We start from the raw sequence: 27,489 nt of genomic DNA on the forward strand, positions 1-27,489 counted from the left end.
CGAAGCACTTGCATTACAGGCTTTATTGAAAATTACTAAGGACTCAACCAAATACAATAAGCCGGCAATTCAAGCTCCTCAGGAAAGAAGGCCTGTCTGCCATGATAAAGGCCACAGAAGCGCTTTCGGGGAGGGGGGCACTCATAATGAGCGGGAGAAGCAGATGGAAGAGGAGCAAGCAGTAATTATTAGCCCAGGAAGGGAGAACTTAAGAGAATGTAAAAGGAAGCAGATGGAAGCCATGTTTTATGGGGAGAAAGAAAAAGATAAAAGGCCAAGAGCTGGGCTGAAAGACATTCAAAACTTTTTAAATGGAAAGCAAAAATAGAAGGATGATTTTGTGCAGGAGAAATACAGAGAGATAACAGGGCATAATTCAAAAGCCGCAGCGTCCAATATAAAGGAGCAGAGAATCCATTCAGCCGCGCTGCTTCCAGAGCACAAAGGTAGGGCAACCTGAATATTATCCCGCCCGCTCCGTGGCCAGCACCCCAGCTCTCTCCGCAGCTCAGGGAGACGACGAGGGGCCGAGAGGCGTCCCTGTCTGGGCGAGGGGCCCCCGAGAGCTGCACAGGTTGCTACTCAGAGATGCAGGACTAACCTCCAGGCCCAGGGATCCAGACTCTGCGCCACGAGACCCCACGGGAGCCTGGGGTCGGGGTCGGGAAGGCAGAGAGGCTGAGACGGAGTGGCGACCCAGGATGCGTACAGACATCCCAAGGCCAGGACCCAGAGAGCCTGGGGAGAGCGCCGGTGGGCACCGGCTACTGAAGGGGTCACCTGTCCAGCTTTCCCCTCAGAAGAGGTGCCCTGAGGCTTGGGCACCTTGAAAGTAATTCACGCTGATAGCACAGCCGCCAGGTTGGAACCCAGAGCAATGCTGGGGAGCAGGAGAGCAGGGATGGAGTGGGGCTCCTGGGGGGGGGGGGTGGGTGATGCCTCTCAGACTGGGGGCTTGGAGACTGGCAGCTCAGGAGGCCTGAAGTGCTGCTCTTAGCTGCAGGCCTCCTGCCCAGAGACCCCAAGGGCTCAGCAGCACCTCAAGGAGAAGGGCCGCCCCTCGCCACCGCGGGCTGCTGCCTGCAGCTCTCACTCTCGAGGCACTTGGAGCAACAAATCACATTGAGAAAACAGGACTCAGCCCAGAGCTGGGCAACGAGTAATGAGCTTAGGATGGCGTTTGACAAAGCACAAAGAAAATACGACCAAGGGGCATAACTCTGGATTTCAGTAGTAACCCAGGCCGACAGGAGAGACGCCATCTTGTTCCCACAAAGAGGTGCCGCTTCCTAATTTCTTAGGGTTTCTCTTCAGAGCTGTTGGCTGACTTCTACCCTCCCTTCCTGACCACGTGCCTTGTCTGGGCTCCCTTCTCGGAATCCTGGGGTCACAGAGCAGCCCCTCCCTGGCTCGCCCCTCCAGACGCCGTGGGATTTCAGAAGGTTGAAGCTCAAGCTTGTTCCGTCCCTCTTGACTGTACAGAAGATGGATAATTACTTCCGGCTGGTATTTTCCCAGGAAATTTAATGCCAGTTGATAAAAGATCTTTTTGCCTCAGCGAATCACCCAAGTACTTCAGATTTCATCTGATCAGATCTTCTCCCTCACCTGCACCCTGTCTCGCTTTAGCTTTAGATGGGAGCGGGCGGCGTTTCTTTTCACCATTCTGCTCTCCGTTATCCAAGTCTAACAGCCACTGTGAGGACTGTCCCCCTAAATTTCGAAGAACAGGCAAGACTCCTTTAGACCCCCAGGGCAGCCAACCCATCACTCTCCAGGGTCAGCTCTGTCTCCCCCAGAAGACAGAGCCTGAGGGCACTGCCCCAGTCCACTTTTCCTGCCCGCTGCAGGCTGCCGAGTGGTGTCCCTGGCCTCACCCAGACGATGCCCACACCCTCGAGGCACGTCATGACAAGCGCGAAGGGCTCCTGTGGGTCCTGGCTGAGAACCCCAAGCTCAGCACATTCTTTTTCCTCTCAGAGGACACCTTTGCTTAAAAAAAACCGACTTTGCCCTTCAACTTATTATTTACTGAAGGTCAATTGTCTGTCTTGCCACCACGAGCGTGTCTCATCTTGCAGGAATCACTCTCGAGAGCTGAGCCTCCATTCACCCGTCTGTCTTCCACCCAGCCATCTTCCATCCTCAGCCATCCATCTCCCCATGCATACATCCTCCATCCACCCATCCAGCCTCCATCCAGCCAGTTGTTCCTTCGTTCAACGCGTGCCCGCTGTGTGGTAGACCAGGCACAGCTCTGAGACTAGGTCTCCTGTGGGCTAGACACGTGGCCTGTCTCCCGGACCCCGCATGCAGCCTGCCGGGGGCTCGCGCAGGAAACAGACACGCAAACCTGTGGCTGCATGCAGGCAGCGCCGTAAAGGAAGAGGAGTGGCACTGAGGGCTCATGTGAGCAGAGGGGGCTGGCAGGAGCCGACCCAGGCAGGCGCAGCAGAGCCCACCAGGCAGATGCGGGAAGGCTGGTGCGATTTTGGACCCAAGAGGGGAGGGGTGGCCTGAACACAGAGCCCAAGGCAGGAAACGGGGTGTCATGTGGAGGGGGAACCTGAGGGTTGGCCTCCTGTTGTCACCGGAGAGCAGCAAAGGCCCCTGGTGCCCAGTCCTTCAGGGCCCTCCTGCACTGCCCTGCTCGCTGGCACCTGACGCCCTGCGCCAGCATGTGGCTGGGTCAGGAGGGCAGCAGGGAAGAAATGGCCGAATCAGCTCATTTCTTTAGTAGTTTCTGACAAACAGGATTCCCCTGGCTCAGTTACTAACATTTTAGTGATTGGCCTTAATTGTGAAAGCTTCTCGTTTCTATGAAGAAATACATTCAGGTCTACTATGGGGCTGGGTGAGACCCACAGAACATTCTTGACCCTCATTTCCGTGTGGCCTCAGCCTAGCCAGGTGCTGTTCTGAACGCTGCCATCTCCAGCAGCTCTTTTTTCCGACAGGGCAGCTGTCATCCTTCCCAGGATGGGTGCTGTTTGGGGTGCAGCTGTACCCTCTACGAGGGATGTTGAAGCCCTGAGCCCTGGCTCCAGTAAATAGCCCTGGACCCTATTTGGAAATTGGGTTTGGGGTGCAACAGTGTGCTACTGGCCTGAGCGGCCTGACATCCAGAGGGAAATCTGGACGCAGAGACACACTGGTCAGGAGTTGATGGGGCAGGGCTGGGGTGGCGCAGCTGGGGAGCCGGGTGGATTCACCCTGCGCTGAGGCCAGAGGGCAGGAGGGGGGGGGTCTTTGTCAGAACAGTTGCCCCCCTGGGAGCACCACGTCACTTCCCCAAGTGACAAGCAAGCCGCCCACAGAGCTGAACTCGCTGAGTGTCGTTCTCAAAACTTGCAGAAGCTGCAGCTGCTCACTCGAGACAGTAACAGTCAGTGCTTGGCCCAGCAAGTGGACCAGGTGTGACCTGTGGTCCTGCCGGCGAGAGCAAGGGCAGCTTCCACCAGTCGGAGTCCCAGGGAGAAATTCTGTCTGAAGCCACCACCTAGAAGCTGCAGAGAGGGGGTGCTGCTTGCCCTGCCCTAGGTCTCATGACAGCAGGGAAACGGCAACCCTCAAAGGAACAGGTGGCCAGAAGCCCCTCCAGCCAGCGTCCAGCCTGGCCCTCTCCGGCAGGGACCTGACTGTCTCCCGGGTCAGCCTTTCCTTTCCGGCTGGCTTCTCTAAGGGTGACCAATTCCTCTTTTAAGATGTCTGCCTAGATGCGGCCTCTGAGGACTAAGCCTCAGACCTCCACTGTGCGCCTGACTGCGCCCAGGCCCCGCTGATACCGCGTGTCCACAGACGGTGCCCACACCGAGCGAGGCGCCCAGGGAAACAGTAGACAGCGCGTTGTCTCACCTTGCCTTTGTCGAAGTAGTGGATGATTTCTTGGTAGAGCTGTTCCTTCAGCTGCCCCTGCGTGGGGGCCTGGTACCCGTCCCGCTGCGTGAGGTTGGCCACGCACACGTCCTCCGACCACTGAGGAGAGAGCACAGCGGGTGAGGGCTTGCCCGGGCTGGCCTCTCCTCTCCAGGGAGATGCCGGTTCTGGGGCCTGGGGCTGCTGTTCCCAGGCCGCCGGGGTCCAGGAACGAGGGCAGAAACCTGTGCCTGGGCCCAAAGGGAGGCAAAGTTGGGTCTAAGGAGTGGACCCAGAGGTTCTGGAAGGCTGATGAGGCCCCATGCAGGAGGAGCTAGGGTCCAGTGACCTTTGGCGCCTGCGGGAGCCCCCTGTCCCGTGCTGCTCTACACGTTAACCAACAGCAAGGAAGGCACGTGGATGTCACCTGCCAGCGACAAGAGAGGGACCCGCTAGGCCATCAGGCTCCTCACACGCGTGTAGGTGTCTTGGGGCCTTCAGGCCGGGCACAGCTCGCGCAGACGCCGGGCTGGGTAGCATCTGTGTGCGTGTGGGATGAAGGAGAAGGATGCACAGGGGTCTCGGCAAGTCAGGGGACCCCCAAGTGGAGGTGAGCTCCCTCGACAGCCCCCCTGAATCAAGCTGGTAGTCAGCGCCCCTGACACAGGGCTCAGCGCCACCAGCATCTGGTGAGAACCGGCTGTGGAATCCTGGCACAGGCCACAGGTGCGGCGGAGGAAGCCTGATGCAGGACGGCGCCTCTGCACAGCGCCGCAGAGAAGCGCCGCAGAGACACTCCCAGGCCATTCGGGGGGCAAGGCCACGTACAGGGTGGGGGTCTGAGGCTCCGTGGAGGAAATGGGCTTGTGTGGCCCAGGAGCTGAAGAAGGGCCCTGTTTTAAGGTAGGACACTGGGGGCGCTGCAAAGACAGTAACAGACTCCAGGCTGCCCGGACCGCAGTGGGGGGCAGTGCCCCCTGCGCTGAGATGCAGAGAGAGGGTAGCATGTACCCCATTCCCAGGAAAGCCAGGGTCCCGGGGGACGTTAATGTCAGTGCAGGGAGTGGACAGGCCCTCGTGCGCTGAGCACCGTCTGCACTCAGTGCAGCGGCCACGCAGACGCTCTGTACACAGCATGTGTGTCTGCGAGTCTCTATCTGTGTCTATTTTACATTCACACGCATGAGCTAACGCCGCGCACGACGGGAGACGGATGGTTCAAGGGAGCAGTTTGTCAGCCCCATTTTAATTTCCCGTGAGTTAAAGAAATATCTTCATATTTGCAAAAGCTCCTTGTTACTGGAATTTGGGTTTCGAACAAATGAAGGCCACGAGGATTTATGGGGGGATGGCTGGCGTCAGATGCACCAACTGAAACCTCCGTTCTCATAAATCACGGTCCTGAGCGCTTTATCCACGTGTGCGGGCCAGCGGGAGGGGTGACGACCGATACGGCACCCGGGCTGAGCGGAGCCTCCTCGTATTTAGCTTCTAACGGACCATTTGATAGTTAGAAAAGGTAAATCTCGACTCCTGAATGTCTCCGGCGTAGTCTGGATATATTTGTGTGACAGATGTCACTGCAGATGTCAGGATGGAGCCACTGTCTGGGAGGTTCTGGCCAGAGCTGCAACCCTAGCCCAGTGTCCCCCCACTGCAGTCACCGGCCAGCGGGCTCGCTCAGTGTCCATTTTTAGCCCAATCGCATCGGGTTTCCCTCACTCCATCTCTGGTGTTTTGGGGACGGGTCTGAGCTGGGAAACAGGATTCCATGAATGAGCAGACTTTCTGCCCAGTAGGCCAATTAGATTCGAACTTGCATATTCTTGTTGATCCAGCTCAAACTTTCCCCATTTTTTTTTTATTTTTATTTTTGTGGGACCCTCGCCGGTGGCCGGGGAACGAACCGGCGCTGCAGAGGCTGCGGGCAGCCTCACAGCCCAGCGCTCAACTGCTGCGCCACCAGGGGAGGCCCAAACTTCCCCCATTTTTAATAAGATATCATGGGAAAGATAATCTAATGACTTGCTTAAGTTCTAAAACATAAAAGTGGACATTTTGTGGCCTCCATCTAACTACCCACCCACTGACCCATCCCCGACATTTGCATCTATCCACCCTCCTACCCCCAATTCCCTAACCACACACATACCCACCTAACACCCCCATTCACCCACCCAATTACTAACCCACCTACCCAACTACCCACCCACCCACCATCCACCCACTGAGTCTACTCTGCATGACTAACTGCAGGAGCTGGACATGGGAGAGCAAGAATCTGACACCACAAGCAAACAAACAAAAATGCCCAAAGCCAACTACACAACAAAAGAGCCTGAGGTTGTTGTCCCAACTGACCTGTGCCCAGGGGTACTGGGCAGGGGAGCTGTGCCCAGGAGGACCGGGGGGGGGTTGACATGACCTGGTAGATTAACAGGGCTACTCAGGGGACGTTACAGAGGAAAAAGTCCTGTTCTGGCTGCCATCCTCTGGGAAGATAATGTCTCATCCTATCTCACAGCTGCTCTACCACAGAGATCCTTCCATTGCCAGTACTTCCCACCGTCACTGAGTCCTGTTGGCGTCAATAAGGAACAGCCATCAGCCCGCTGGTGGCTGACAACTCAATGGTAGGTGTTTACGATGCTGAGCGATAATTTGCTGTGGCATTTTTGCATTTAGTAGGATTGAATCTAAGTATCTTTGTTTATATCATGACATTTAGTTAATATCCATAAAATCTTAAGTTATGGGTTTACTAACATTTATCATGGAAAAATAAGACTTTAAATATTCTTAGAATTTGTAATGACAGAATCATAAAAGTGCGTGGTAATTTTTATTACCTTCAGAAGCTTTGCATGGAGAAGTAGGGTGTAGGCTGCTTCCGTGTAGTTATCACACTCCTTGTGGAGGTCACACAGCTTGTACAAATACCTGAGACGGAGAAACAGCAGCCTTCATGAAATGTCACCAAATAATTTGAGTTGAGACCTGCAAAAGCTAAAGTCTACCTTCCACAATAAATCATCTCTGTACTTTCTTCTTACAATGCTCACAATTCATGCCTTGAAAACTTTCGGTGCAGAAAACACTGAGAAAAACCAGCCAGGATGATATACACTTGTATTTAAAAAAAAAAACATTAAGTTTGCTTTTTTCAGGCAGAGAATGAGGATGGCACAAGAAGGTAGAATCGTATTTCAGGTTTTCTCTTCTCTTCTCCAGCTTTGCTCATACATGTGAAATGAGATGACAGTGTCTGATGGAGATCGCCTCATCCCCATGGAAGCCAAATGCACTCCAAAAAAACCCCTCACACACAAATCCGTAGAATAAAAAGCCCCAAGGATCACAGGGATTGTCATCGAAAGGACATCTCTGCCATAAGGAAAGGTTATTTTTAAAATAAAGCAGCCCATATTTTAGACAAAAGAAGCTATTGTTTCCCCCAGTTACTTAAATTCATAGGGTATATTTTTTAAAGGAGAAAATGAAGCTATTTTGGAAGTCACGAGTTAGGAAATCCTGCTGGTAGTAACTGCCCAGCAGTAACTTGCTAAATATTTGACACTGGGCCAAGACGTGACGAGGAGAGGGGCCAGCCACTGCCCATCTCTCTGGAAAAAGAGCAAGTGGGAGAGAAAACCCCAGCGGGCAGCACGGCACGGGGATGGCATCAGCAGGGATGAACAGACAGCGCCGACGTCGCCAGCTCCCCATACGGCCAAAGCTAAATTCTCCCTTGATCGCGTGGCTGCTGTGACCCATGAAACTCCCCAGCGCTGCCTCTTTTCCAAAGGGCCTCACGCGTCGGCCAGGAGGCGTGAAGCCTGTGTGGCAGTCACTGCGGTAATAACCACTTTGCCCGAGCCGGCTAAGTGGGCGCGACTGGCAGGGACTGGGCCAGGGTGAAGGCCCCCGGGGAGCGCCGGGAGCTCAGCTCTGGCTCCTGCAGCATCAGCCCGGGGGACAGAGCACGCCCCGCAAGGGTGGAGGCTGGGGCGGTAACGGGGATGCGGAGGGACCCCTACGTACCTTAGGTACATCTCTTCTCTCTCAATTTCTTTGTAGAAATTCTGAAAAACCAAGTGACAACACTGATTGAAGAAAGCGGTTCTGAAAAGGTGTCGCGTGCACATTAAAAGCTCACAGTTCTTAAAGAGCAGGAAGGAAATCAAATCAAATCAAAACAAACCCTTGGACCTGACATCAGAATGGTGGGGTGAGGGGTGGTGAGGCACGGCCTGCAGGGCATGGGGACATGGGGGTGGGGGACACAAGGGTAGGGGACATGGGGGGCTTGGGGATATGGGGGCACAGGAACTTGGGCGCCCGGGGAAAGGGGGCATGGTGTGACACATACAACTGCTGGGGGAGAAATGCACCCCTGAACCTGCAGAGGGGTGATCCCCTGCACCTCACCGCTAGGAACAGTGGCTCAATGTAGCTGAACTTGCATCAAACTCAGCCAAGTGGGCCCAATTCCTTGGGTCAGAACCACAAATTCACACAGAGTGCAAAATCCCCTGTGGCGTCTCCTACACAATGTCGCCCTGTCCTGTCCCCAGGGCCCATCTGCAGACATGTGGCTGCCCAGAGTTGTGGGGGGACCATCGCACCTTGCTGGAGGGGGAAGGGCCACCCTGGGGCCTGGGCGGTGCCGTCCCCTGCTGGGCTCAGCCGTGGCAGGAGGCCCGGGAGGCGCCAGACCAGCAGACCAGAGGTGACGCCGCAGCACACAGATGGGACGTAGGCAGAGCCAGAGGCCCCCGCTGCGGCCAGCGCATGTATCAGACGTGGGGGTGGGGCTGAACGCAGCATTCCTAGGGTGTGGCCACCCCAAGGTCACCTTCAAGGTGACACCTGGCACCTGACCAGGACACCCAGAGCCAGCGCCACCGGGCGCCCGAGGCATCATAACGGCGACGATTGATTACCAGTGAGGTGAAGCAGGATGTTCCATTTCATTAGCAAAAGGAGGCGTTGCTTCCAGAATTGATCTCTCTGAAGTGAATTGACATATGGGCAGAGGAAATAAGACGCAGCAAGATTTTCAGGTTCCGCGGCATCTGGGGATCCGACGTCCTCGACACGCCACGGCCACGTCACGGGGTATTTTCAGCCCCGACGCGGCGTCACCAGGAGCGGCTGCGTCCCAGGCAGGGGGTGAGCCGCCTTCCAAGCCCAGCCGCCAGCACTTGCCAGCTACGCTTCACACCACCCTCTCGCATTCGTATTTTTAATCCTTCCCTAAGCTTTTGATCATGTCTTCACAATCGCACCACGGGGACGCCAGCGACCTTCCTCCCACGCCGCGAGATGTGGAGCTGCTTCTATTTCCTGCCCGCGCCGAGTTCCGCTGCCTTCCTAGGACTTCAAAACCTCTCCAGGACAGAAAGAGGCTCATCTCAAACCCCAACTTCTATATAAAACCTTTGCGTGTCTTACGTAAAGTCCAGATGCTCAGGGGCCTGCCCCGCCACTGGCTCAGCAGCCGCAGGCCCAGCCGCGGCCCGTTCAAGCCCCCCTCGAGCACGGACGTCCGCTGCGCTCCGGACTCGGCCACCAGCAGCCCGCGGGGCCGCCCCCACCACACACAGCTGTCAGGACTGACAGCTCAGAGATGCATTTGGATTCGGTTCGGATTTTGTACTCTTTCATGCCTCAAACAGACACGGGGATGTTTAGAATTCTAGCCTGAACCGTAGGCTCGTAGCCGCGTCTTCATTCACCTTCGGAACATCTGTAAGCTGCGTCACGCTCCTCATCTGGGCACGGGCTGTGTGGGCGGCAGCTGGAAGGAAGAGGGGCTCCCCAGCGATGGAAGGCTGCATCCCACGGTGCCTCGTAGCTTGGAACTGTGACCCCAGGGGCCCGTGGAGGGGCCTTTGGGACCTCAGGGGTCGGGCCACTGGGCTGCACTCACGTCTCTTACTTTTTGATTTTAATTCCTGTGTTTTGAAATCTTAGGACGAGCAGGGCCTTGGGCCCACGCAGCGGAGGACGTTCCACTCACCCCGTGTTTCGAAACCACAGCTGTTCTAGGGAGAGAGGCAACGGGCCTGAAGGACCTCCTCCAGCCCGCGTGCTTGATTTTTAACTCTAGGATTTCAAGGCGATTTCTGCTTAGCGATAAACTGAGTACATTTAATTTATCTCTATTATGTTTTTATGTATCACATTCACCTGAAAATGTAAAGACATATTCATCTGGAGCCAACGGCTCATCAGACAAATTCCAGAAGGAAAGGAAAAGCGGACTAGAGGCTGTGTCTGTCTTTCCGCTTCTGTGACTGAATGGGAGTTGGGCTGAGGATGCTTAGAGATGAAACGCCCCGCCGCAAAGCTCCCGTTTTCTTGTTTTTCTTTAATCCACAGATGCTATTCTTTTTAATAACAGAACCGTGACAGGCTGGGGTCCTCTGATCCTCCTGCAGCTGCAGGAGAGGAGCGCAGGGCTCCTGCAGGCAGACGCCGGGCCCCAGGTGGGGGGACTGATGGCGGCACAGCTAGGAAGGCGGAGGGACACACGTGGGTGGAGGGACACACCTCAGCGCCAGGCACTGTGACTGCAGGGAGAGCCGTTCAGGTGACAAAAGACAAAAGCTTGTTCAGGTGACAAAAGACCCGGCTCAGGGCACATCACCACTCCCCGCCAGACTGTGTGTCCAGGTGAGCAGGTGTGATTGTGCATAAAACACACTCATCTCGGCCATGGACGCTGGGGCCCATCCCCTGGTCAGCAGCCTGCTGACCCCCTGAAAACCAGGCAGCGCTAGGGACTGACTGGGAAGAGCGATCCTTTTCTCTCCGTGTTAAAGTACTGGTTGCTATTTAACCTCGGTGGCCCTGCCAAGGCACGTTGCTTAGACAGAGGCAGGACCGGAGGAGGAGTGAGGGCCAGGCTGGTCTGGCGTTGAAGGTGGGCAGCTTCCCTGGGAGCTCGTGCACACCTGTCCCAGGTGGAGTCGAGGCTAGCAGAGTGGAGGCCGGGCGCAGGGCTGGTGCGGACAGCTGCCTGAGCATACACGGGGCTCGCAAACACGTGCAGAGGTTCCGAGTTCATGGGGCTCCCTCGGGTGTCGGGTCCACGGTGAGACCTGAAGTCTCTGCGTTCTGCTAGTGCTCTGGATTTTGAGCATTTCATTTTGATTCTTTCTGAGAGTTTCCATCGCTGCTTACATTGCCCACGTGCTTTGCATCAAGCCTCCTTCCACTTCAGAGCCCTGAGCATGTCGGTCACAGCCAGTCTCCACAACCAGCCTGATAATCCCCCAAGTCTGCCATCCTAGTCACCTCCTTTTCTCCCACGAGAACTCGTGGCGATGGGATTAGCGCCGCCCCCAGCCCAGGATGCTCTAGCGCCCTTGGTTACACCCGCAAGGACCCTTGTATCCGAGTGATCCACATTTGCAGGTTCTGAGAATCGGGGTGTGGCTATTTCTCTCGGGGATGGATCCCCATTCTCCCTGCTGAGGGCATGGTACCCTCTTATAGTCGCCTGTGAGGACCAAGGATGCAGTTAACGTACCAGCGACCTGTGCCACGAGGGAGCTGCTGGTGACAGGGCAGGGAGATGCAGCGCCCGAAGCCACAGGAAGGAAGAACAAAGCAAAGACACTTGGGGGGCCAGGACTCGACAGACCCTTCTAGGGGGGCTCTGCAGACAGTGCCCCTTACCCCTTTCTGCCCAGACTGGGGGCAAGCAGGGGACCCCACCCCCGGCCAGCTGCCACCAGACTTTGGGACTCGAGGGCCCCAGGGCTGGCGCCCGCGAAGACAGGGTTCCCTCAGCGGCGTCCTCACCAGCACGTTGACGGTGCAGCTCATGCGGTTCTCCTTGTTCTCGTCGTGCATGATGGTCCTGTAGTCCAGGAGCCGCTCCATCAGGCGCACCACCAGCTTGACGAACGTCTCCCCGGTCTTGGCGAGGTACTTGTGCTTCCGGCAGTGCTCCAGGAGGCTGCGGCACAAGGCACGACACGCACCTGGTTAATCACGCGCAGAGAAAGAAACTCGACGCTGGTGTGCGCTGGAATATTCCCATTATTAACACATTTTAATTATATCTGGGCTACAAAGTTCACTGGAGTCTAATTACAGTCTCCCCCCCCCCCACGCTGACATAAATCCCACTGTGCAGCAACACTTACATTTTATCAAATAGCACTTTGTACTGCTCGTCTCCTCTGCCTCCCTCCACTTCATGATCCAGCTTGGTGATGATCTCATTTTCAAACTATAATTAAGCAGAGGAAGCGTAAGTCATCGCAGGGCGGATGCGCCGTTGCAGGACTTGGGCGTCAAGAGCACGCGAGCCGGAGGACACCGCGTCAGGCGGTCGCCCCGCCCCGGGAGCCGACTTCTCTTGGGGGGCGCCCCGACGTCCCGCTGTGGGGCACGTCCCGTGCCCCCGGGTGATGGCGCCTGAGCAGCACGTCCAAGAGCAGGAGCAGGGCCCAGGGAAAGACAAGGAAACCGCAGGGGACACAACGGAGACGCAGCAAGAAAACACATCTCGAGCTCGTCGCTATGAACCAAACACCCGACTTAGCTCGTGGCTCCTGGAAAGAAAAGACGGCGTTTCACCGGCCAGCAGCGTTCTCTGCTGTCTGGAAACATCCAAGGCCACGTGGCTGCCACTCATCCACAGCGAGACCTCTCAGTTTGGGTGAAAAAACAAAAAAAAGAGAGGGCAAGTTCTCGAAGCCCTCAGAGGGGCCATCTCCAGACGCCCTTGAACGCCCTGAAGTTTGAGATTGCATTTCCAGAGCACCCTGGTGGGAAGCATCCTTGGAACTGGCTAGTTGTCTCTCCGACCCCCCACCCCACCCGCCACTCCCCGCTTCAAGAAAAATCCACTGTTGAGCAATTCTCCAAGATACATTCATGGGGGCCATGAACCCCTTGCTCACAGACTGGAAAGAACCACTTTGATCCTGATGGCCATGGGCCCGCATCCTGGCTGCCTAGTCCCCGGGCCTGGCAGGACTCAGAGCTGGGATTCTGGCTCGGGTTGCAGAGAGCCCTGTGGCTCCCCAGGGGCCCAGGCCAGGAACAAGGCAGGGCCGCGAGAGTGTTAGTTCCCGTAGAGAGGGGCTGGCCTCCCAGCGCTGAAAGAAATTGACAAAGGACTGAAGGGAGCAACAACTGAATTCGGGGTTCAGACAGCAAGTGCATGTGGCTCGTAGGCACGGGTCTCGGGGTCCCTTTAAAAAAGATGCTCAGATGTTACTTCCCCAGGTCCCCACATCCCCCACTGTTATGAGGATCCCATAGGAATTTAAGCTGTGAGGGAGAATTTTTTCCCTCTGGGTCACTGCTGGATCCCAGCATCTGGACCAGCACCCGAGTCAGGGCTCCGGGGAACGGACGAGCCTTGGGGTGGCTGTATGGCTAGAGCCCCAAGAAAACCAGATCTGGGCGGGGTAACGTGTCAGCCATGTTTGTTATGGGAGGTGGGGGCGGATGGTGGGGAAGCAGAAGGTGCCGGTTGGCGAGACCAGGGAAGAGCCGCCGAGACCAGGCCCGCCTGGCCTTGATGGGGCCGCGCTGCCCAGGCCACACTTCCCCCGGGCCACGGTGAAACAGGACAGGACGGGGGAGGAGAACCCATCAGTGTTGACAGCAACCGCTGGGCGACATCCCAGAAGCAGGGACCGTGGCGGGTCACGGCCGCTGTCTCCCTGATTCCCGTCTCCCCCCCAAGTCAATACCTGCTTTCTGATCCGGTTTGGTCGAGAAGTTCAGGGGTTTTAGGAACACAGAGGAGGCTCTAGTGAAAAAGAGCAGCTTGTGATAAGGACTTTTACTATAAAATCACTTTTTGAGACTCACCCACTCTGCTTTTTATAGAAAAGGATTTTGCAAAAGGTGGTGCCTTTTGGGATCCAGAAAAAGGGCGATTACTTCCGACAAGCCCCAGACTGGCATTTCAAGGCAGCCCCATCTCCCGGAACACCGAAAGTCAAGGGTTGGGCGAGTGCTGATTTTTTAAAACAAATCATGGGGATGCAAAATGGGGCTCAGTTAAGTGAGAACATGGGTGACTGCCCAGGGGGAGGAAGCCTGCAGAGGACAAGCAGGCCCCGCCCTGCCAGGCGCACACCCGGGTTTCAAGCAGCTCATCACTGGTTCACCAGGGGGCTCTGAGCTTGGAGCCCACTTTGTGAAGACGGATGTTTTCTCTGCTTCCGCACAAACCCCGCTGTCACAAACAGGGCGCTAGGAAGCTGCCACCCGCAAGTATGCTGCTTATCAAATTTTGACTGATGAATTTAATGTTTTCTAAAAAGAGTGGCTGAATGATAAGTAAATCAGAAGAACACAGCTGATTCTAATTTTACTAACCTCTAGTCTAAACGGAGTAATTTGCACAAACACCTGCCAACCCGCTTCGGCTTTTCAGCAAGCAGAGACCTGTGAGCAGCCTCCGATTCCGGGGCCCCATCATTTTTACACAGCGTCCTAGAATCAATTTGCTGGTGTGCTGCGGACTGTTATCACAATCAGAATTAAGCTGTCATGTCCAAATAAACTGCAGAAGGCGCATTTGCTGATAGAACAGAGCTGGTTTCATTAAAAAAAAAAAAAAAAAAAAAAGCTTTCTGGTAATCTGCAGCGGGGTTCTGTGGTGGTTGGGATAAAATTAGCAAGGGTTTACTGCATGCTCCAAAGGTGGCAGAAGCTCACTCACGTGACAAGCAGAATCACTGCATTTTCCTCTGTTTTCTGAATCACCAATATTGCTGCAAAAATATCCAGCGTCAAACTCAGGATATCGAAGGGAGCATCTCTAAATATCTGATGCCAACAGCCCTTTGCAAATAAGAAGCACAAGCCACATATGCTGTGTTCTGGGTGTGCTGTGCTCTGTGTGTGGTGTGTATGTCTGTGCGGTGCATGTGGGGTGTGTGTGGGGGGTGGGGTGTGGGGTGCACCTGGGAGGTATTGACACGGATGTTAATTCAGTTAAATGAGGAAGGAACCAGACATAGGCCTCTCATCGCCCCAGTCAACCATGGATCACTGGCTCCAACGTAAGAGTCCTGGAGTGAAGGGTGTGGCTAACTCCTTTGCCAGTGCCCTGCTGCCAGCCAGGCCAGCTGTGTTGGTTCATTGCCGATTCTCACAGGTGGAAAGAGGTTTCGGAGCCTTCGGTATCTCTCGCAGGCCTTTAATACTGAAGCAGGGGACCAGACACAGCAACCGAGCCCCTAGCCTCAGTGATGCCCCCGTGAGCGCCAGAGCTGAAGGCCCCTGTTACCCGCGCTTCTGGGCCCAGGGCCTGCATTTACATATGTGCCCACCCCATGCTCTGTGGGCCCAGGTGCCCAGGTGTGCTGCCCTGGCCCACACCTCCCGGCCCTGGTCACCCACAACCCAGGAGCAGTGCGAGGCCACAGGAAGTAGCCGGAAAGGCTGCGGGTAGGAGGCAAACAAGAGCCAGAGCCTCTCCATGTTCCCTTCGCCCGCGATGCACCATTTCTCTGAGGATCAGATTTGCATCCAGGTCACCACGTATATCCATGCACGGCCAGGCCTGCCCTGTCCAGGCATCTGGGAAGCGCCTGGCCTCTGTGGCACCAGGTCAGAGGCTTTGGGACGGTCTACACAAGTCACTTGGCTCATGATGGGGTGCCAGTGAGCACCCAGAGCTGGGCAGCCCTGCACTGGGCATGGGCTGCTAAGTGTCTTAACACAGGGTTTCGCCAACTCACCGAAAACCCTAGTGAGCTGGCTCCTTGCCCTGCTTTCTCCTGCTTTTAGGGAAACACTCGTGGGACACGAGGCAGGAGTGTGGACTCAGCCGAGGGCACCAGGCCCCACTCTCCCAGAGGCTGCACCTCGGACGGCCAGGAGGATGGGACATCCAACCACATCCCTTCTCCTCAGCAGGGACAGGAGAGGTGGGCTGTGCGGGGGAGGAGGTAGAGAAAGCAGGGCCAGGCAGGAGCTGGCGGGCTGGGCAGAGAGCAGCCTGGCCCATATGCCCTTGGCCCTGCTTGCCTGGCAGCATGGATGAGCGCCTGACCCCCCAATCCATCTCAGCCTCTGAGCCCCTGCTCAACACCTGCATTTCACGTGTATTGCATTTCTCTTACTTAACCGCTCTGTAAACTTAATTACCCACGGGACTAGTCTTTGGCACTCCGCAGCCCACAGCCTGAGATCCCACATCCGTGCTCGTCCACCAAGCAGGCGGCTCGCTGACCTGGAAGCTTTGGGGAAACAGTCATGAGGTGAGAGGCCCCAGAGGCATGGCCTGGTCAGCCAGCGACAGCTCCAGCCTGCACAGGCGGCACCGCCTTGGCCAGGCCCAGCTGCTGCCCATGGCCAATGACCCAGTCTGAGGGGGCCTTGGGGCCCGACGTAGGGACAACAACTCAGAGACCACGTCCTCGAATGAGCCCCATTCCATGTGGTGAAGGGGATGACAGGAGTCTGGGCATCTGTTCCTGGAGGCCTTCTAAGGGTAAAGCTCATGGTGATCAGAGCCTCTGGGTCACTGGGCTCCAGCTCCACCCTAGCCTCAGCCCCTCTGGGTCTGGATTCAGGGAAATGGAAGCCTAATAATTCCCATGGCCCGTTCCTCTCTCCCAGATAGCAACGTCAGGGCTGCTCCGAAAATGAAAGCAAAAAGTAAACAAACCCACAAACAAAACGGCAATGAATTGAAGGCACAGTCACCTCCCGAGTGTTCCCACTCACAGTATAGTATAAAATACTCTGCTTTCCCCGGTGGCAGATGCTGCCAACATCCACCTGGGTTATTTAACTATTTGCTTAGGGTTCCCGTCCTGGGCAGTCGAGAGGGATTATTCAAACAGGAACTCAGAGACATCGCAGACACGAAGATTACTCATGTTCTAATGTTGTTTCTAAATGAGAATTTCTGGAAGTTGTGGAGCATTTTACTGACCTCACAAAGATGACAGAAAATAGCTCCAAGATGGAAAATATGATTCTGTTCTGGACCCTTTTCATCCCACTTTTATTAATGCTGTTGCACCCGCGTGGTCATTTGCTGCAATTCTCAGCTGTTCTATATTTTCCAAAGATGTAACAAATGGAATTCTCTCAAAAGGTGCCAGGAAAGAATTTAAAGGGAAGGTTTTTCATTTGTTTACTTGCTTTATGAAGCAAAGTCCTGTGGGAGTGTAACTCATTTGGGGGCAGCGTGTCAGCGAGTCCTCCCAGGCTGGGGAGGACTCACCGCAGATCTCGGGGCTCGGGGGGCCTGCAGGGATGACGTGGGCCCCATATGCTGTGCCTCCAGCCCTCGGGGCCGGCTTAGCACAGCCTGGGATCTCTGCACACAGCACGGCTCCTCTGAAATAAATCAGGATTTCCCGAAGTTCTCCACACACATCACCCTGGGTGTGGGGTGGGAGAGGGTGGGTGCCTCGGGGAGAGCTGCCAAAGGGGCCTCCTGAGCCAGAACAGCAAAGTCCCAGGACTGCAGCCCCGGAGGGCCTGGGCTGCGGGTGGTGAGAAACCGATGGACGCTGGACCTGGGACAGCGGAGGAGCCGGCTGTTTTCACCACCCTCTGGCATCCGAGGCATGAAAGCGCGCAAAGCCAAGGACACAGTGATGCACTACAGACCCCACGACGAGAGTGTGGCAGGTGGGGATCAGGACCCGGGGGAGGCCAGGCCATGTGGGTGCTGAGATGCCCCCACAGAAGAGGGGGGTTCTTGACCCCCCTCGCAAGAACGACTGACAGAGCAGCAAGGTTGTATCGTAGGTTCTAGTTTTTCTGCCTTGATTTTATAAGGCAGTGGCTGGCTTGTCGGCACAGGGGGGGCAGGCGGGAGGCCAGAAGGCCCGTGGCCACAGTGACTGAAGGTGTCCTGGCCGCACCGCGCCCAGGCCCGAGCGGGCTCTCGTGGGCCTGGCTAACGTCTGTGCTTTTGCTTACACACACCAAGGGGCATCTCATGCTAGTGGGACAGTGGGAAGACCCCCGTGGTCTCAGACGGGCTAGTGAGTCTGCACAGGTGTCTCCTGAGGGTGGACAGACTGGGGAGCACCACAGGGGAGCGAGTGGGGGGCAGGTGCCCGCTGTGCACGCACTGACACCCCAGACTCAGTGTCCGCCTGCCGAGAGGGAAACCTCTCACCTGCGTCTCCACTCCCGAAGCCCTTGACCCCATTCAGACCCAAAGACTCTTCAAGGGATGATGGATGGTGTCACGTGAGGAATTTCGATCTTAGCGTCCTGGGTTAGTAACATTGATCCACATAAAAACACTTTTCTGCTTTACCTGGCTCTTTAATTTAATCATATTTTCCCCAGAAGGTCCTTCCTTGGATTTGATTCAGAAAAAAATCCAAAGAGCCAGATGTGTGTGCAGCTTGGGGACGGCCATCAGTTGTGATTCCTGGTTCTGGTGGGTCGGTGGGGAGGGGGTGTGAGCGCCTCAGGGAGGCTTTCTTTGGGGAGCCTGAGGCCCCCATTTCAGGGGGTAAAGGCAAGGACTTTGGGTTTTAAAATAACATCACCCAGCCACAAACAGCCATTTGGAGAACACTGCAGCCGGGACTAAGCGTCTCCCAAGCGCATACCACGGGGGAGAGAAAGGCCCGGGGCCCGGCGTAAGTAAACGCAGAGGACAAGTGAGGAAAAGTCAGGAGTGAGCACAGCCCCCTCAGTGCGCGCAAACCGCCCCGGCTCCCCAGCGAGGAGAGCGCCAGGACTCCCCAGGTGGTGGGAGCACCGTCTCCCGTGGCCAACGGCTTCCCTGACACGTCTCTTTTGGGGTTTCCGGCTTGCCCCCCTTCTCCCCAAGCCACGTGCGCCACGTGCCTACCATCTGGAAGCTGCGGGTGGAGTGGAACTCGCACTGCATCATGTCGAAGAAGATGGGGATGGTGGCCTTCCGCAGCTCCGTCTCCGGAACCAGCGTCATCTCTAGAATCGGGCCCACCATCTCCGGGATGAACTTTATCTTGTGCTGGCCTTGAATAAAGAGAGGCATCACTTAGAAATATGCACACACACACACACACACACACACACACGCGCGCACACGTATATAAGACTCAAAAACGGGCTGCAAGGGACACAACCAAGTAGCACAGGTCCGCGGGAGTCGAGGAGCCCACGGCCTGGGTCCACTTGTGGGCCGCAGGCGGCAGGCATGGCCCCCAGCCTCTAGAAGAAGAAGAACTGTATTCCAGTGCCGTGAGTGGCGCTGGAACACGCATCCATCTGCGGTAAGCACTGTCCACCGCCGACAGTGGAGGCCTATCCATCTCACAGACGACCACATAACAAGGATGGAGACCAGGGGTCACTAGGGGGTGGCGAGTCCTCAACAGCAGGGCTGGGAGACAGGAGCTGGGCCTCTCCCTGGGGAGCAAGGGCAAATGCAGCCAGGGAGTCTGAGCAGGCAGTCCCGGGGCCGCTGAAAGTCTTAGGGCGCAGGCGGACACCAGGCACCTCTGGTCATGCAGCCAGTTGGTGACCTCCTGCAGGGCTGGGGTGGCGGCCGAGCGGCCAGGACCACGCTGTGACAACCGAGGGACCTGCTTTCCTTGGCTGTTGTTGACGGGAAACTCTTCTCTCAGTGACTACGTTGCTCAGCTGGACTCACCTCCCTGCAGCTGCGGCTCCCAGGGCCGCAGACAGCGGCTTCTCAAAGGTTGCTCTGACAAACAGCACAGCCGCTGTGGGCGCCACGGACACTGTCCCGGCCCCGTGCGACACCCACACCCGAGTCGGGTCCACCTTCTCAACTTCTCAACAGGTTTTACTTACATTTTTTACCTAGACTTTATTTTTTATAATGACCCTGAACTGACGGTACATGCACGGCCACGCTGGCGTCAGCGTCCTCCACAGGCGGCCAACAGAGAGGAATTGGGGAGCGGGGCAGGAGCCCAGACCAATTCCAAAGCATCAACCTGCCCTCATTTGAGTGATTCCGTCACTACCTGTCTGTCACAGGAACTTTCCAGAACACCAGGACTCCCCTCCGTGTAAGAAGTGGCACCAACTTTCCACCTCTATTGGCTGGGACGTGACCAGCCACATCACCTGGCACTGCTGGGGCACCTCAATCTATGAGGGCCCCCAAAATGTGGAGGCTGAACTTCTTGCAGGCACCAAACCTTTGTTTTTGCCATTTCTATTTTAACTGCATTTGTTGGGAAGCTCAGTCCCATGCATGGGAGGGCCCGTCCTGGACTGGACAGGCGTGCTCAGAGCCTCCGCCGCTGCGCCGGGCCGGCCCCCACTCGGGTGCTGTCTACACCCCTGAGGGCTGGGTGACGGGGAGCTGACAGGGACCTGGAAGTGAGCCCAGGAAGGTCTGAGCGACGGCAGAAGGGAGGCAGCTGGGAAGTTGGTCCCAGCAGGAAAGTGGCCTTTTAAAGTTGGTGCCTCTTGTCTTTCACTTGAGACATCTTATTTGTATCTCACCCCATTTAATTTATATCATTTCATTTCCAATATTTAACAGAAGGATGCACAACGAATGAAACGCTTGAGTGAATACTTGAGACATTTTGTTATTAACACCAGCAATTTACCCAGAGTTCAATGCTACTAATAATTTTACAAAATCAGGAACAAGAATGGATACTCTGGAGGATCTGGTTTGCTTTCTAACTCCACGAATACAGACTTCTGTAAAGAAAACCATGAAACAAATTTGGCGATGATAAATAATTGCAATTAACAAAACACGTAAGCCTTGTTGTTCGTCTAAGTGAATATTCTTCTAAAATCGTATTGGGTGGACACGTACAACAGAACCTTCAGCAAAGCATCGGGCAGCACCGAAGTCTTAGGTTCTTCTTTGAGTAAATGATGACATTTTGATTACGTCTCTCATCAAGCGTACTCATCACTTTCCCAAATGCTCCAGGTTTCTGAAAGGCATGCAACTGTGCAAAGCATTCTCTTAAACATGCTATTAGAGTCTGTCTCTCAGGCAGCACTTTTCTTGTATTAAGCCTAAAAAAAGTCAGAGTCGCTGCTTCGGAAAACTGAAGAGAGTGACAGGGAGCTGTTCATCAAGCGCAGTTTGAGTGTCACCGCGTGCCCTGCCTGTCACGTACAGCTCTAGGCTCCAGGCCGGGCGGGGGGCGGGGACAGAGCAGGCAGTAACAAGTGGCTGTCATGCGGAATCGGGGAAGGAGCCCCGGAAATGAGGGTCTCCTAATTGCATTACCAGCCCTCCCTTTAATGCAGGAACTGCGGGGCTGGGCCAACACTAACCTCTTCCATGGAGGTCGCCCCAGGCCAGTGGTCCTCAGGGGGCTGGGGACTTCCTATTTCCTTTTTTTGACATTTGCATTATGGGTTTGCTCTGGAGAGGGTCTTGGCAAATATACTGATGAGCTCAGTTTGGAATTAATGAAGGGCAAGTTGACTCCTGCCCTGTCGTCTCTGAGAACGCAGGATGGACATGGCCCCTCTTTTGAGATGGAGGGAGGACATGCTCATGATAAAATCGCAACAGGGACACTCAGCTCTGCTTACCCTTCCAGTCTCCCAGTTCCACGTCCCAGCTTTTAAAACCCACCGGCAAAAAGTACTTTTTGTAGTTACAAAGCAGGAGCTGCACCCCCAGGGCTGAGTCCAGGCTTTCTCAGGGAAGCCAGGCCCCAGCACCAGCACCCCTGGGCGTGTGGATGAGTCTTTACAACCACAGAGGCTTGAAATCTTGACATTAGACCTAGTCTCATGCCAGGAAAATCTTGTATACCCTGGGCCAGGCAGAGCAAAACATTCTGCTCCAGCCCCAGTGAAACTCACGAGACCTCACTGCACATGCGTTTTAAGGAAAAAAGATACCACTTGTGCAGCCCCCTCCCAAAAGCCAGGAAGGGAATCCCCATAGGAAAAGTATCTGGACCCAACCCACCCGATAAAGCCCCTGCTTGAGGCGCCTTTATCCCAGTCAGGCTGGATACGGTGTCAGCTCCGTCATAAAGTATAAATCAAGGTGGCAGATGAAAGCAGCCAGGTGCGCCAGCCCCCGGCTCTCGGGAGCGGGCTTTGGTAAGCACAGAAGAGCTGGGTAAATAAGCCCATTTGCCCCTTTCTTTTGAAGGGAAGCCTGCTTTCGATTTCCCCTTTCACACTCAAAATATGACAGGTTTGGAGGAAGAGAAGCCTGCCGCTCTGTCCCCAGGGGCAGCGCCAAGTGTGCAGGCACATCAGATCCAGCAAAACAGACCCTTTTCTGGCACTGAAGCGCAGCAGGGAGGTGCGATCTCCAAGCCCCTTCCAGGCACCCACGTCCTAACTGAGACGCTCAAGGAAGAAGGGGTGTCGGGGGTGCCTGGGGAGCAGGCCCTGCTGAAGTGATAGGCGCCCCACTGTAAGATGAAAAATATATCTGACTTCTATTTTTGTTTTCTTGGCAGACCTGGCTAGATCAGCCTGCCAATATCTCCCCAAATCTGAGCCCATTAAAAAAAGAGAGCCGGTAAAAAATAGATTGTGTGCATTTTGGGAAATCGAGACAAGCTGTCGTGAGTGTGGAGCGTGTGGCCTCTGCTGTGACATAGGCAGCCGGTCCCCCAGCACCCGAGAGTCTTGGTGGGAGGGCCAGGCTGCTGGGGTGACCCCAAGGGGACAACCCCTACTAGTATTACTTTTAATTTTCAAAAATCTCATTTGTTTTTTAATTTATTTCAAAAATGCTATTATTTTATGGACAAGGAGCCCAGTCACATTGGCCAATGATTATTTGTCGCTGCTACCAAATGCCCTCCTGGTGACCATGGTGGGTCGTGGCTCACAGCTGACCTGTTGGCAGCAGTCTCTCGCCAGAGCCCGGGCCCCCGGCTGAAATGCTGCCAAAACGCAGGTCTCCTGTGTTCATCACCCCATGCAAAGCAGCAGCTGACAGGATGAAACGGGACATTTGCTCTCTTAAGTGCATCCTTTAGGTTGCAAGTCAAAAGTCCCCCAGGCTTGATGCGGTCTGCTTGGAGCATAGAGACAGACACCACGTGGAGGGACAAGGGCGACCTTACAGCAAGGGAGGGCCTAGGAGGGGGTGAGCCTCCAGGAGGCTGTGGAGGGGGCCTCGCAGAGACGCCCCTCTTCCCTGCTCCTGTAACGGTGTGATCTCCATAAAACAGGGAAGCTCCATGTTCCTGGCCGCACCCAAGGAAGGCGGTATAGAGCAGCCAGGAGACACGTGGGAGACTGGGAAGCAGAAGCGGAGGAGACAGGTGGAGCTGAGACACGTGAAGAAAAAGCTGTGCCTCCTTCTCAGCCTTGGGCTTGCCCCCGGGACTTGGGGGACATGGAAGAGACACATGGGAAAGATGTGGGTGAGAGGCCCATGGGGAGGCTGACAATGGCCGCCTTTACCTTGACTTTGCTTTGGCTGTTCTCCTGGTGTCCCGGACTTGCAGGTCCCTTCCGCCCCTGTCCTGTGGCTGCCTGCCTACAACTTTTCTGAATTTGCTTCTTAGTTATACAAGTTTTCTGCTGGGGTCTTCAGGATTTTCTACTTATAACATCATGCAGTCCATTTTAACAGGCCATTTTACTACTTTTTTGATCTGAATCCATTTATCAGCTAATTGCTCTGGTACAGACTTCCGGTGCTATGTTGAACAGGAGTGGTGAGAGCAAGCATTCTCGTCCTGTTCCTGATCTCACAGCAAAAGTTTTCAGTTTTTTTTTTTTAAAGATTTATTTATTTATTTATACAAGCACTGGGCACAGTCAGAAGCGCGGGAGGGTGAGAGAATTCACCAGAGCCAGAGCGGGGAGCAGAGCAGGCAGAAGGACCGAAGGACACTGCTGAGGGGAGCAGCGGGCGGCAGGAGAGGTCTGCGGGCCATGTGGGACCCTCCTCCGGTGGCCGGGGAGCAGCCGGGGATCGAACTGGCGCCGCAGAGGCTGCGGGCAGCTTTGCAACCCAGTGCTCAACTGCTGCGCCACTGGGGAGGCCCAAAAGTTTTCAGTTTTTACCACTGAATATGATACTGGTGGTGGGCCCATCACATATGTCCTTCATTTTACTAAGGTACATATAGTCTTTGTGTATCTGGGTTTTTGAGCATTTTTATCATGAAAGAGTGCTCTTTTGTCATATACCTCTTCTGTATCTATTGAGATAATCTTATGAGCTTTATCTCTCATTTTGTTAATGTACATGAATTGATTTTCATATGTTCAACCATCCTTGCTGCCCAGGGATAAATCCCACTTGACCTTAATGTATGTTCCTTTTAATGGGCTGTTGAATTCAGTTTTCATGTTTTTTCTTGAGGATTTTAAAGTTTATGTTTTATAAGGGGCTGTATCCTATGGTTTTCGGGTTTTTTTGGTAGTGTTTTTGTCTGTCGTTGAAATCAGGGTAATGCTAACTTCATAAAATAAGTGTTCCTCTTTAATATTTCAGAAGAGTTTGGGTAGAACTCACTAGTAAAGCCATTTGGTCCTGGGCTTTTATTTGTTGAAAAATTTTTTGATTGCTCATCCAAGCATTGTTCAGATTTTATATTTCTTCATTATTCAGTCTTGGTAAGTTTCTGGGAATCCATACATTTTGATTCCCTGAGTTATCCAATTTATTGCAATGTTATTATCCATAGTTGTCTCTTTTGATCCCTATTATTTCCGTGGCTTCAGTGATAATATTTCTTCTTTCATTTCAGACTCATTTTTTGTCTTCTCTCACTTTTTCTTAATATAGCTAAAGAGTTGTCAATTAAGTCTATCTTTTCAAAAAATCAACTCTTAGTTTTATTGTATTTTCTATTAGCTATTTCATTTAAACAATGAATGTTCTTGTCTTTATTATTTCCTCCCTTATGACACATTTAGGCTAGGTTGTTCTAATTTTATTGTTCATTGAGGTGCAAAGTTATTTATTCACAATCTTTCTTTACCAGTAAAGGCACCCTAAAACACCTAAAAGACATCTGCAGAACATTTTACTTAATAATCTATGTAAAAGCAGAAGAGAAATTTTTCTCAAGTGCACATAGAACATTCTTCAGGATAGATCATGTGTTAGGTCACGAAACAAGTCTTATCAAATTTAAGAAGACCAAAATCTTATCAAGCAGCTATTCCTATCACAATAGAATGAAACTAGACAATGGCAACAGAAATTTAAAAAAAAAATCCACAAATATGTGGAAATTTAAAAACAACTCCTGAACAATCAATGAGTTGAAAAAGAATCAAATGGGAAATCAGAAAATATTTTCAGACAAATGATATTGGAGACACAACATACCAAAACCTGAGAGAGACAGCAAAAGCAGTATGAAGAGGGAAGTTCATAGTGATAAATGCCTACATTGATTTCTTTTTTTTTTAAATGATTCAGTAGAAGACAGTCTTTTCTTTCTTTCTTTTTTAAAAAAAGATTTATTTATTTATTTATACAAGCACTGGGTACAGTCAGAAGCGCGGGAGGGTGAGAGAATTCACCAGAGCCAGAGCGGGGAGCAGAGCAGGCAGAAGGACCGAAGTACACTGCTGGGGGAGCAGCGGGCGGCAGGAGAGGTCTGTGCGCCATGCGGGACCCTCCTCCGGTGGCCAGGGAGCAGCCGGGGATTGAACCGGTGCTGTAGAGGCTGCGGGCAGCTTTGCAACCCAGCACTCAACCGCTGCGCCACCGGGGAGGCCCTACATTGATTTCTTATGTTAAACACACATTATTCTTAACGTATACACTTAACCACACCTAAACAACACACATGATTTGCTTGTACAAGCATGTGAAACTACCACAAGCTGGTGGCAATGTACTAAATAGAGGATCCAGTTTTGAGTAGACAAATAAGCCTCAGAAGGTAGACTGTGAGAAACTGAATGCATGAAGTGATGACATATGCACTAGTAGGATGAGCTACATGATTTGAGCATGTGAAATGGAGGGAAGGTTAGTGACACCTGGGAGGGACAGAGTTGTATGGCAGAGCTGTGTTCACCTGGCATAGAAGGCACTCCGTTGATGTTTCTCTTTGTCTAACTAATCAGATTTTCTTCCCTTGAATTCGGGCTCCTAGCTTTTATTGATGGAAAAAAATTACCACAAAGGTAGTAACTGCTTTCTTGGGAAGAGAAACAACTCAGATTTTTACGATGCCCCACCACTGGCAAACAGAGCCACTGTCCTCACCACCCATGTACTATAGTGCCCTGAAACCCTGATTACTCACCGAGGTTGTACCACATGTCTCTGATTTCAAAGCCAATCTGTCTTCTCATATCTCCATACCTGAAAACCAGGGAAGGGAAAACCACTATCACTGGACAGAAAATCTGAAAATCAGACTTAGGTTATTTTTAAGTGTAATTAAAGTCTCCTATCACAGAGACAAATAAGAGACTCAAAACTTCAACTAATCTTTTGCTACCACAGGGAACTGAAACGGACTCCAGCTGGGGGAATCTCAGCTTCCCATCACCACCAATTATGTAGCATCCTTCCCCGGGGGGACAAGAGGAGCCCATGGTGAGTAATGAATGGATTTCCTTTCTTCCATCTCTAGTGGCAAGAGAGAACCTGGCCGCTTGACCTAAGGGGGGAGTTTGTTTCCCATGCATGCTGTTAGCGGTCAGGATTGTGACACCTAGTGGCACCCCACAATCCTGCTCACCACCAGCAGCTTCACAAGTTAAAATTAAGCCCTGGAGTTACAATCAGAACAGGCAGGCCTCTTCCAAACACCTCCCACTTGATTTTTGCATTTTCAATGGAAGGAAGAGCTTACATCGAAAGATATCAATGGATATGCCCCGGTTTTTGTTTATCAGGGAAAAGAGATGCTAATTTTCCTCCCAGTGGGTCAGCAGAGGAGGTGTGTGTTTCATGAGTAAACAGAATCTGATGCTTCAGAAGATAAACATTTATTAGTTTGTGAGCAATTTAACTTTTACCTTTATTGCCTAAGGAAAAGCTGATTATATTAAAAATAATAATTTGCAGAATTACCCTACAGCATTACAGTCAGCAGCTGCATCACGAGCTGCGCGTGGATCCCCCTGACAGCTGATACGGGCATGGAGGCGCTGCTTACGCTTCTGGTTGGGGCTTGAAAGGGAAAGATCCTGGCTAGTAAATCGACAAGCCCCAGCCACTGCCTTCTGGTTACACATGTCTCCTGAGCCCCAGACACCGTCAGCCACTGATGCAGACAGAACTCGAGATGGGGTGATCATCTCAATCAGGGGAGTGGACCGCTCATGGAGAACCCCGACCTGGGGTCCGTGGCTCCAGTTGTGCCAGCTCCAAGGCCCAGAGTGCAGATGGAGAACCTGGACTAGAGCGAAGGCCCCTTCCTGCACATCTCCTTCCAGCGCCCAGCGACCAGGTGAGCACTGGCATGGGTAAGTGAGAGCAGGGCCCTTTGCTGGGGACTGCACCCCTCAGCCATGTCACAGCAAGGAGATGCCCGCCCACGGACAGTCGAAACTCAGCAGCCAGCAGAGCTAATAACCCTGAGTTTGTGGGTGTGGACGAGCACTTGTGAATACTGAATGGCATATGAAGAGGGAAGTTGTCCAAGGGGATCTGGGGTGCCACTAAGTGAGGCTTGTCCCGCAGTTTCTCCCAGTGACGAAAGGCACCAGCAGCACCGCGGCGGGACCCAGAGCGGATGACCTGAGGACAGGCAGCCCTGGCAGCAG

At 53.7% G+C, this 27,489-nt stretch overlaps 1 protein-coding gene across 1 annotated transcript; it reads right to left on the minus strand.

The window, feature by feature from the left end:
- Positions 1–3,184: 3,184 nt before the first annotated feature.
- Positions 3,185–26,105, minus strand: LOC119233310 (dedicator of cytokinesis protein 1-like). Its single transcript, XM_037495553.2, has 7 exons — positions 26,019–26,105; positions 18,677–18,825; positions 12,015–12,100; positions 11,668–11,824; positions 7,897–7,937; positions 6,705–6,795; positions 3,185–3,975 (listed from the first exon to the last, which is right to left on the minus strand). Exons 1-7 carry the CDS (start codon positions 26,065–26,067, stop codon positions 3,733–3,735), a joined length of 816 nt encoding a protein of 271 aa, XP_037351450.1. The 5' UTR covers positions 26,068–26,105; the 3' UTR covers positions 3,185–3,732.
- Positions 26,106–27,489: the final 1,384 nt, after the last annotated feature.

This window comes from Talpa occidentalis, unplaced genomic scaffold, assembly GCF_014898055.3.
Source record: "Talpa occidentalis isolate TD23 unplaced genomic scaffold, MPIMG_talOcc4v2.1 talOcc4.746, whole genome shotgun sequence".
In the NCBI taxonomy this organism is placed as follows: Eukaryota; Metazoa; Chordata; class Mammalia; order Eulipotyphla; family Talpidae; genus Talpa; species Talpa occidentalis.